Below are 12,092 nucleotides of genomic sequence, written 5' to 3'. Positions count from 1 at the left end.
GCTGATCAGTAGAGGTTGATGTCCCATCCCTAGAATAGGTCATCAATATCTAATAGGTCGGGCTACTGGGTGTTACGTCCCCACCGATCAGCTGTTCCCGGTGCCTGAAGCGCCCAGCTGTGATCAGTTCCGAAGCAGAACAGCACATCTCCCGTCATTTTTATAGTGGCCGCAGCGGGTTATTTTTTCGAAAGAAGCAGTATCCGGCCGCGGACGCTTCAGGCATCGGAAACAGCTGATCGGTGGAGGAGGTGCCGGATGCCGCACCCTCAGAGGTCTCATATTGATGACCTAGCGAAAGGATATAAAAGTAGTGGACATCCTCTTTAACTCTACCCAAAGTCTGATTAATGGTTCATTAGGGTTAGCCAAAATTCTGTCCATTGCATGAAAACCAATTCTACAGAGAAGTGTTGGAGAAGGTGTTGTGCAGTGCGGCTGTAATTACTGCATACAATATTAATGCGTTAAGCTGTCACTTCACCCCTGCGGCCTTTTATCGCAGTAGTGGTTTCATCTATCCCACACATTGCCAGCTGCTGCTCCTATTTCAAGGCACACAGCCACACGTGAGGTACTACAGGCTAAAATGTGGCTATCGGGCCTCGTCTTCACGTTATTGCATTTAAAGTTTATTTTATCTTCTCAAAAAGGGTTTGCCAACATAGCCTGCATCTAGGGATTAATGCACACTGCCGACTGTACCGCTGTGCAATTTCAGAGTTCACATAGAGTCTGATGGAGCATGCCATAATTTAGTCAATCGCCCGTGTAGCGCTTTCCTCCCTGCTGAGCATACGCAGCCTGCGTGACTCTATAGCTAGGAGTCCTACATCATAGTATTGCTGTATATCAGACATATCTGTATATCTTTAATATTTCAGATTATTGATAGCATTATTGAAGAAAGCCAGAAATCTAGTGCCATAGAGGAGAGCCCCAGTCCTGAAAATGTGGAAACAATAATTCTCGAGAGCATGTCTAGGAAAATAAATCCGCTGGATAACATCCCCGAGCTGGTGATCACAGAAACAACCTTACCTAACGATTCAGGGGACCTTGGTCATCAGGAAGTTGAGGACTTCACAGGAACGAAACCCAGTCAATTGCCCGATATCTCCATCCCCATCATTGAACAGTTGGTGGAGACCTCTAAAATTGCCGATATTATAGAATTGGCCGATGGTCTTAAAATTACTGAAGAGGAGGACAGACTTCTGGACAAGTCCGATGAGCTTGAGGAAGATACAGAAAATAAGACTAAAGACCCTTTATCCAATGAAACTTCTGAAAATAAAGAGCAGTTAGCGCCCGCTAAACCTCCCCGACAGATTAATGTGGAGCCTGATATTGTAGCAAGTACTAAGAAGTCTGGTCCAACACGTCCCCCACCTCCTGTAACTGCCCCACCACCTAGACCGCCGCCACCTGCACGGCCGGCCCCACCGCCTCGTAAGAAGAAAGGGGATGAGAATGAGAGCCCAAGATCTTCAGGACTGGAATGTGAGTGTCTTGATCATAACTGTCAATAATTATCTGTGATTTACTATTTTCTTACTGTTTTTTTCCTGGTAAAGGTTTGTAGTCAATGCGGCCACCATTGCGCCTCATTCAAGGTTTTTGCCTTTCTTCTCGGAAACGGAGTTATTTTTATAAAACTCTCGATATATTATAATGACAACTCAAGTCATAGGTTTTTGTCATTTGGGGGCTGACTCCTGAGACCAGCCCAACCATTCACACAGTGGTAGACGCCCTCAGAAGAGCGCTGAACCCCCTCGGCTGTAAGCGGATCTGCTCGGCTCTTCTCTGTAGACCATGTTAGTGATGTATGGACTCGTACAAGTCTGTGGGTCCATACACAGCAGACCCCAGGTTGCCGGTCTTTCTCCTTGAGGGGTTTTTGCACTCCAGTGACCACCCTGTCCTCCATTGTTTACCAGATACAGCCCTGTACATTTTGAAACCGCTGTACCTGGTAATGTCCCGCGGCTCTTTCAGTCATCTGACCTCTGTGGGTGATGAGAGTCGGACCCCACAAATCTAATGCTGATCACATATCCCAAGGGTAGTCCATCAATTTCAAAGTTCACTAAACCCGTTTAACCCCTTAATGACAGCCATTTTTCTTTTTGTGTACTTTTGTTTTTCCTCCACTTTCCATGAGCCGTAGCTTTTTATTGCTTCTGTCTGCATAGCCGTATGAAGGGTTTTTTTGTAGGACGAATTGTAATTTTCTTTAAAATTCTTTTTATTAGGAGGTTTTTACAGTGTAGTGATATCCTTCACTTTACAATATAGTGTAGTGGCAAGCAGGAAACAAATTCCAAGTGAGTAATTAAAATAATTAAAAAAAAAAAACGCAATTTTGACATTGTTGGTTTTCGTTTTTACTTTTACTGTACAGTAAAATAATAATTTGGGAATGTGTTTTTACAGGTCTGTATGATGATTACAGCGATGTCAAACTTGTATAGCTTTTTGTGTTTTACTGACTCTGACAAGTTCTGAACTTTATTGTGTTCTGAGACCCATAACTTTTTTTTTTAGTTTTCTCTCGATGGAGCTGCATTGAGAACTTTCTTCTTTTGCGTGCTGAACTGTAGCTAGTATTGGTACCATTCTGTGGTACATACGGCATTTTTATCGCTTTTTATTTAATTTTTGGGGGAGTACAGTGGCTTAAAATTGTGAATATTAGCACTATATATTTTTTTACAGTTTGTACCTAATGGGTTAATTACATTTACATATTCATAGATCAGACTATTACAGAATCCGAGATACCAATTCTACTTATTTTAGTTTTATTGTTTTAATTTCCTTTCTTTTGAAGTAAGAAAAGGGGACAATTCAGACTTAATATATATGTTGTTGCTGTTTTTTTTTATTATTATTATTTCTCACAGACCCATAGATTTTAATTTAGCGAGTTTGATCCCTGATTCAGATCAAACACTTATATATCTCCATTATTATTATTTTTTTATCTGCATAAAAACAGTCATGTGAACAGCTACATAGATTATAGTGGGGACATGAAGAACGGCCGTGTGAATGAGGCTTGGATGTCACGTTGTAATAAGCATATAATGGTTGGCATCGTATATTATATTGTGAGAGGAGTCCGAAAAGCCTGAGACCGTTCGTTATTCTTTACCTTCAGCAATTATGATTTTTGTCAGTGCGTTATAGGTTTTAATGACCCCTTTTAAAACATTTTATGTCTTGCTGCTGTAGAAGTTTATCGGAAACTTTATTTTGCTCGGTTAACTTTTACTGAACTCTACAAAATGTTTATTAGAATTCTTCACTTCAACCATGTGGAGAAGCGGATTACCGTACACTGTGGAGTTGGCGCAGAGAGCGCTCTGAAGCCGCAGAATTATGAATGCAGCACTGGAAGTGTGCATGTTCACAATATTTCTATATCTCTCAGATAACTTTCTACTCCAAAAGCGCACAATGTGTGATTCTTTCAAGATTTATTGCACATTTTATATGTAGTATGAATGAGTCTCTTACTTTCATACTTATTAAATGGACTCTGTCTCCAGGTTGTTGCCACACCACCTGACAGCAGCATGATGTAAGGGCTCAGACTCTGATTCCAGCAATGTGTCACTTACTGGGCTGCTTGCTGTCATTTTGATCATATCACTGTTTTGTCTGCTACAGATCTTCCAGTTCTCTGAATGCTGAGCTCTGTATAATCTTGTCCACTTCACTGATTGGCAGCTTTTTGTGTACACTGTGCATAGGCAGAAAGCTGCCAATCAGTGGTAAGGGGCGGGGTTACACAGAGCAGTTGACTTGGAGACATGAGACAGCTAGTCCTGTTGTGATAATCCTCTCTTGTTAAAACGCTGATTTTATTGAATCAACAAAACACAGCCTATTAAGTGACACGTCACTGGACTCAGGCTCTCAGCCCTTGCATCACGGTGGTCTCAGATTATATAGCAGAAAAACCTGCTGACAGATTTCCTTTAGAGGGAACCTAATGCCTTTTCTGACAAGTTGGCTTCACAAAACACTTGTTTTCTTCCTAAAATGACAATTCTGGAGCATATTTTCCTAGAACGGTGAACCTTACTTTTCCTTTCCTGTTAGTTCTCCTTGAAATTTACAAGTAAATTGACAATTGGGTGTTACCAGTCCCCATGTAAATTGAGTCCAATCTGTGCTGATGGTGTTGGAGCTCTGGGACAAGCCTTAATGGCAACAGGGGATGGTTACACCCATTTGTCAATGTATTCATAGAGGAATAACAGAAGAAAAGCATGAGACAGACTTCTTAGAAAACGTTTGAGGTTTTGTATTCATGGGGGAATAAAGTGTTTATGAAAAGCGGCAATATGGGGAGGAAGGACGGGTCCTCTTCATACTGTATAGGCGGTAGCATGGTTTCATACTAAACCGAAATAAAATGAACTGGAGTATAAGTTGGTACGCATTCAAAATAGGAGCATGTTCACACTGGCCATTAAACTGAGGACACCCAAGACAAACACAAAATGAACATATACCCTGCTATAAGTAAAAGCAATAGTGCGTAGAAATAACACAGGGTACTCGGTAAACACCATTTTTGATTAAAAAAAAAGCGTAAAAGCCATCCCACCAACGTCAAGGTGTACCCAAATCAGGATGGTCCTAACCACTAGTATTAAAATATAATGTGGTTTGATGTGGTTTTCCAGTTTTTATTTCCTGACACTGATCTTTATTTCCAGTTACAAAAGATGCCTTTCTTGCTGGAGGACTGCTGTCTCCGAACGCCATTGCGGAGGGTTTAGGCCGAGACTCTCAGCCGTCCTTGGATCTAGCCAGTGCAACCAGTGGCGACAAAGTGGTGACCGCTCAGGTGAGGGGGCAATGTGCTGGGTCCTCTGCTCTACACATTTATACCTACACACAGCAAACAAATTTACTACAGGAGCCCATTATTTCGGGTTGTGTTCTGTTTATGTGGATGAATGTTCTTCTACATCATATGGTTCAGTCCCCACATATTCACCAGATATGCTACAAATATATATTCAGGTCCCATCCAATCCTTGCATTTAGCCACCACTACCCGTGCAGAAGTGGTGGCATTGCCGAGCACAGTACTACAGATTCGACCACCCCTCGCTCCATTGACCGTAGAGAACAATAGGGCCCTGTTCTTGAGATCAGTGAGGACTTGCATTTGCCATACTTTTAGACTTTTATAGCGTTAACCTATGGATATCGATTGGGATTCCACTTCATTAAACCATCCCTAGGATACTATAGGGCTAATAAGTATCTATTGTAGACGTGCCCTGGTCAGATCCTTGCTCTTACTAAAATGAAGAAGCAACTACATACCCCTCTTTATGGTCATCTGGGCGGTGCCTCAGTGGAGATTGCTCCTCATCTTCTAGGTGGTGGTACACTCACTCTGCATCAAATGATGTCCTTCCTGACATGTAAAGTCAGCACTAGCTATGCCGATAAGGATCGAAGCAAAGACGGCATGCGACCAGCAAAGATGCCGGAGCTAGTGACCCTTCCTGCACCGCCTACAGGACTGTTGAAGGTTTTATAACTTCAGTTCTGTTTTTTGCAGCTTTGGAAGATACTTAAGAGCCTTGTAAAATCCTGGCGGTAGTTTAATAACCGCAGCAAGTACAGCAATCTAATAGTCATGTAGACCCACAAGTCTGATCCATTTTTACTTGTGTAACACGCATTTCATATGAGTCACAAATACAGGAGCTCTGGTAGAGGGAAATGTACAACCATGCGTCAGGCTGACAGCTTCTGGGAGGACAGTCGGTATGGTCCACCTCCGATCTGAGGTTACACATTGTGCACGTACCTCAGATCTTGAGTATGACTGGAGATATTCATATATAGAGGTTTGTAAGTTCTTGGTCACATAAGAATCATTAAAGGCAACCGGTCACATAAGAATCATTAAAGGCAACCGGTCACCTCAAATAACGATAATCTGCAGGTAAATGGCTTTTAAACCTTGTTTAGTGGCTTACTGGGCCAGTTGTGAGAAAATGAAGTTATATTCTCACTTCCAGTCATTGAGGTGGTGCAGGGAGCAGTTATGTTGGCGATGCAGGGGGCGCTCATGGTGGCGGTGCAGGGGGCGCTCATGGTGGCGGTGCAGGGAGCAGTTATGTTGGCGGTGCAGGGGGGCGCTCATGGTGGCGGTGCAGGGGGCGCTCATGGTAGCGGTGCAGGGAGCTGTTACATTAACTGCTTATTACACAATGAGCATGGCTGTCCTCAATCTCCAGAACATTGATTGACAGCTAGATCTGCAGCGTATGTGTGTGCAGGGCAGGCTGTCAATCAAAGTGCCCCATTTCAGGAGCCGCTCTTGGATAATTTGATTTACAAGCTGATCGTACGGAGTTGAGAAGATCAGAATTTGGATATATTGGATGTCTTTGCCCATTATTTGCAGACTACTTAAATTTTCCTGAATATTAACAGCGCAACTTCATCTAGGAAACCAAATCAGAAACACGTAAAAATATCTTTCCTACACTTGGCAATTAGATATTCCAGTCTTGTATCTTTCCTATGAATTTATTTTTATTTTTTTTAGGAAAATGGAAAGGCAGCAGATGGACAGCTGTCTAGCACCCCAGCCGAGAGCTCTGGTCCCCAGAGACCCCGGTCGAACTCAGGAAGAGAGCTTACCGATGAGGTAATGTGTATCCTCCTTCCATCACATTGCACTTAATTTCTGTTTTTGTTTTTTTATGGCTTCCGTATTTTACTGCACTTGTCAGATGTTCTGTTTGTGTGAATGGCGGCGTATGCATGCACGTTTCCATGCAGTCTCATGCACTATACACCCCTGTCTTTGTCACTTTACCTCTTGGGGTCCACAGTTCCCTGTCAGAAGGTCCACATAATGTAGTAAAGAGACAATGGCCGTCACCTTTACAGTAGAATCAACAATTTACTCTGATCCTGCCTAAAGATGCTTGCCATGGGGTTCGGCAAATGAGTCCACAAATCGTAGCCAAAGCATAGCCGCAGCCCAACATGATTTAATGCTTTGCTTGACTTCACATTCTGTTGGAATCCCATGGCATAAAAAGAAACATTTTAAGTGTTTCTTGATATAAAAGGACTTTTCCCAACATACAAATTTATCACATATTGTGAGGCCTTGCGGATCAGTGGGGGTGCAGCCATCACCGGCAGTCCCATAGAGAAATATTGGAGCGGTAGTGGCCACTTCTCCTTTCCAACAGAGAATTTCGGAACCCCAATCCTTGGGATTAGAGGGGGGTCTGAGAGGTCTTCCCACACCGATTTGCAAGTTATCTACGATCCTTTGGACTTTGATCCAGTGGTGCACATTGCCAGAGAGCGGCTTGTATCTATAAGCCTAGAGAGCTGGACTAAGATCTGTAATATTATGTGAGTGAAGGAGGGAGAGGTCATCAGAAGTCCGTAGTCTGTCTGAACATCTTTTTCCAGGCACTTTGAAGTTCTGACAATGATGTATTTATCCTTTGTAGAAACCTAATATTGGTTATTTATGGGTTTGTTTGTTTTTTCATTGCAGGAGATTTTGGCAAGCGTAATGATAAAAAACCTCGACACTGGAGAGGAAATCCCTCTGAGTTTGGCAGAGGAGAAACTTCCAACTGGTATTAATCCACTGACACTGCATATCATGAGAAGGACTAAGGAGTATGTCAGGTAAGGGTCTTCTGAGGGTCCTGTTGATTCAAGGCTGGCTGCCTATGCAGCGGTATCAAATAATGTAGCTGTACAATAATCAGATTATCATCACGCTCTGCAGATCCGGCCAGTGGGGTAAATAACACAATTTTGACTAGGCAGCGCGGTGGCTCAGTGGTTAGCATGGCAGCCTTCAGTGCTGGGGTCCTGGGTTCAAATCCCTCCAAGGACAACATCTGCAAGGAGTTTGTATGTTCTTCCCATGTTTGCATGGGTTTCCTCCGGGTTCTCCGGTTTTCTCCCACAGTCCAAAGACATACTAGGGGGAATCTAGATTGTATTTCAATATTTTTATCAAAATTTCAACATTATTAAGGGGAATTGACATTATGCGAACATAGAATATACATTATACAAACAATACTATGGGGAAGGAGATTGGAGGGAGGGAGGGTACGTCAAGTTTTTATTGGGGAAGGAAAGAGTGGATGGAAGGAGACAAGGGAAAGAATACCCCCTATAAAGATGGGGAATAGAGACAAGTGCACATACATGTTGATATTAGGAATCAAATATGACTAGCATAAACATTTGTAGCTTAATCCTTATTGTTGTTAATGAAATAATAAAGACCGACATAGTACATTAACATCAGATTTACATGTTGGGTATGGACACTCATCAGGGTCGAGGCGTACCTCAACAACCCTGATGGGGGTGGGGGGAAATGTTCAGTTCAAATAGTATTGTATACAAAAGTGAAAATCAAACTAACTTGAATTGACTTATAGTATAGTCACTAATGTAATATTCACATTAATTATATGTAAATTATATTCTTCTGAGCCAGATATGGACAGTGCTAAGAAAAAAAAAAGTCAGTTACCATATGAAAGTAATTTGTAATCCAGAACGGTTATGGTTATAATCCAAAGTCAGTGTTCCATCTAATCCAGTAAGCGTACACGAAACATACCCTTACTTGTAATCCAGGGGAATCAGCAGTAAAAAGGGTCATAATAAAGAATGATACAGTATGATAATCCAGGCTGCGAGACGCTGAAGAAGTTCCTAACCCCGTCGTGTTGGGAAGAAGTCATGTTGTCTTAAAGGATTTGTTATTCCGAGCTGCTGCAGAAATCCAGAACCCTCCTCTGGGGAAGAGATGGATAATGTTCTTACACTCCCTGACAGAAGTTATGTCGCTTATCCATGTTATGTAAATAAAAGCTTATAACTTGACGTTAAATTCATCCATTGGTTTTATAAATTACTCTTTTGAAAGCTGAAACCCTCCCAAATTTGGTTTAGGTTAAGAAAATAAATTGGCATCAATGCTGAAATATTGATCATTTAATGAACACAGAATGGTCAGATTTTGGCAAGACAAAAGTTTTGTCGCCCACAGAAAGTAATGTGATATTCAAACAAATAATTATCTTAAAATACAAATATATGTGGCATAACATTGGTGAATGAAGTTGTGGTGCTATTAGTCATATTTAATATTTTGTGTGACTTCCATGAGCTTGAAGGACTGCATCCATGCGGTTCAACCATGATTCATACAATTTATTAATGAAGTCATCAGGAATAGCAGAGAATGCCGTCTTACATGCCTCCTAGAGGTCATCTAGATTCTTTGGTTTTGTCTTCCAAGCTTCCTCTTTCATCCTACCCCAAACATGCTGAATGATGTTCATGTCTGGTGACTGGGCTGGACAGTCCTTGAGCACCTTGATCTTTTTTGCCTGGAGGATCTTTGTTGCAGAGATGGATGTATGAGATGGAGCACCATCCTGCTGCAGAATTTGACCCCTTTTATGATTTGGAATGTAATAGGTAGCTAATACTTCTTGATATTTTAGGCTATTGATATTGCCTTCCACCTTGCAAATGTTCGCACACCCCCATAGTGAATGTAATCCCAGGCCATGATATTTCCACCACCAAATTTAACTGTTTTCTGGGTGTATTTTGGATCCATACGGGCTCCAGTAGGTCTCCTGCAGTATTTGCGGCAGCTGTGGTGTAATTCTACTGAAGATTCATCAGAGAAATCCACCTTCTGCCACTTTTCCAGCGTCCATCTGTTTAGCAGGCTGTGGGGCTTTGCAAATGCCACACGGTTTTTTATTTGCCTTTTGTTTAGTGCTGGCTTCTGGGCACTGATTCAACCATGGAGGCCATTTCGAAACAGAATCCTACAAACTGTTCTAGTTGACACAGGGACTTGAGGTGACCAGGCCTGTTGGAGCTCTGCTGCAGTGGAAGAGGGGCTTGCTTTGGATTTTCTAACCAACTTCCTCCTGAGCAGTTGTCTTGCGGGGTCTGCCGGACCTGGGCTTGTCAAACACATCTCCAGTCTCTTCAAAACTTTTTTTAATTCTTTGTACTTGACACTGAGACACATTAAAGGTGCCAGCCACCTCTGCAGTGGATCTGGTCTTCAGCCTCTTGATAATCAAGGCTTTAGTCACAGGGTTGATTTTTTGACATGTTGTCAGAGCTCAAGTTGCAGTTCAAGTGAAGGTCTGGGGTGCTGGGTTTCTTTTTATACACACCCACTAATTAACCGATCATTTACTGAGCACTGATAAGGATGTAAACTAGGATTGGGTGCATTATATGACCAGGCGACAAAACTTTTGTCTTGCCAAAATCTGACCATTCTGTGTTCATTAAATGATCAATATTTCAGCATTGATGCCAATTTATTTTCTTAACCGAAACAAATTTGGGAGGGTTTCAGCTTTCAAAAGAGTAATTTATAAAACCAATGGATGAATTTAACATCAGGTTATAAGCTTTTATTTACATAACATGGATAAGCGACATAACTTCTGTCAGGGAGTGTATACCTTGTTTTACTTGCAGAGTAGATGTTTGAATCCAGCGATAGGTTATTCCAGCAAGAAGTTTCTGAGATGTGCTTGTTTGAATTGTAGCTTTGTCTTAAGGAGATGGGAGTGTTTTGCATTCTCTGGTTAGAGAAAATAATTCATTCCTTACTTGAAGAGAGCGAAAAGAAACGATTACATCCCTATCAGGGAATCTAGACTGTGAGCTCCAATGGGGACAGTACCCATAATGTCTGTAAAGCGCTGTGGCATTATTGGTGTTATATAAGTGAGTAAAATAAATGCCTGCAATAAGGGTAAATTATGTTTCTTCCTTTTGAACTTGAATGTAACCTGAAACCATTAAGTGTTTCAGAGAAAAATGAGGGGGGAAAAAGAAAAGCACGCCACGTGGTCTCTCCACGTCCGTAAAAGTCTATTCTATCAAAATATAAAACTATTTACACCATCCCGTAAAATTGAAGCACCAGATCTGCGGTTTTACAGTCGCCACAACTCCCTAAAAAATGCGATAAAAAAAATGATAACAATTTCTATGCAATCAATGGTGCTATACAAATAAATAATAATATCAATAAAATTAGTACCAAGAAAAAAATAAAAATAATAGTTTTAACTCTACTCTATCAACGGAAAAATAAAAATGTTATGGGTCTCTGGAAATGGCGACACAAACAAAAATTTTCTTTTGTTTTTGTTTCTACATTTCTGAAACTTTTTCACCACTTTAAAAAACTTATCATTTTTTTTTTTTTTTTTACTTAATCTCCATAACCATACTGTCCTGAAGAATAATTTTCCAGGTCAGTTTTACCGTACAATAAAAAACATATAACCAAAAACAATGACTGTATTCCGGATTTTTTTCCCCACCACTGCACTTTATTTGGTAAAGTGAATGGTGTCATCCAAAACTACTGAGCTCAAGATGATGGAACAAGACGAGCCGCCGTGGTGGTAAAAGTTCTGGAAGTCTTTAACACCAAAGGTCTCGTCTGTAGAAGCACCTCACCTCGTCATCTTAGGGTATGTGCACACGATGCAGAAATGCTCAGGATTTTTTCCTGAGCGTTTCTGCATCTCTCTGGCAGGAAAAAACGCATGTGGATTGTACATGCGGATTGTACATGCGGTTTCCTGCCAGGGACATGCGGATGTGAAGCGTTCTTCACTTTCATTTCCGCATGCGGGTTGACAAGCGCTTCCCAAGCGATTTTAGCATCACTTGGAAAGTGCTTGTCAACTTTACACTATATAAATCCATGCAAACGGCATGGATTTATATAGTGTGTATGTCAAAAAATAAAAAATAAATCTATACTTTACCCTCCGATGGCCCCCGGTGTCCTGCTTCATCGGTCCCGGCTGCCGGCAGTGAAGACTTTAGGACCTTCCGACGTCAGCGTCACGTGACCCGTCACATGACTCTGACGTCAGCGAAGGTCCTTCATTCAACCGTGAAGTGCCCGGGAAGCCAGCAGGACGCAGCGCGGGCCGTCAGAAGGTGAGAATATATATATTTTTTATTTTATTCTTTTTTTT

At 41.6% G+C, this 12,092-nt stretch overlaps 1 protein-coding gene across 1 annotated transcript in view; it reads left to right on the top strand.

Annotated features, from left to right (window-relative positions):
• The window catches only part of WDR44 (WD repeat domain 44), a 92,309-nt gene that overhangs the window by 53,771 nt on the left and 26,446 nt on the right, over positions 1-12,092 (top strand). The window contains exons 4-7 of the mRNA XM_073641341.1: positions 885-1,503; positions 4,737-4,867; positions 6,596-6,697; positions 7,571-7,707. Of these exons, the coding sequence (XP_073497442.1) occupies positions 885-1,503; positions 4,737-4,867; positions 6,596-6,697; positions 7,571-7,707 (989 nt within the window). The remainder of the gene's footprint in view (positions 1-884; positions 1,504-4,736; positions 4,868-6,595; positions 6,698-7,570; positions 7,708-12,092) is intronic.

The sequence above is a fragment of the Phyllobates terribilis genome, unplaced genomic scaffold, assembly GCF_046119375.1.
Source record: "Phyllobates terribilis strain yellow unplaced genomic scaffold, ASM4611937v1 Scaffold_7__3_contigs__length_470593459, whole genome shotgun sequence".
Taxonomy (NCBI): Eukaryota; Metazoa; Chordata; class Amphibia; order Anura; family Dendrobatidae; genus Phyllobates; species Phyllobates terribilis.
This window is presented reverse-complemented; position numbering and strand designations above follow the sequence as displayed.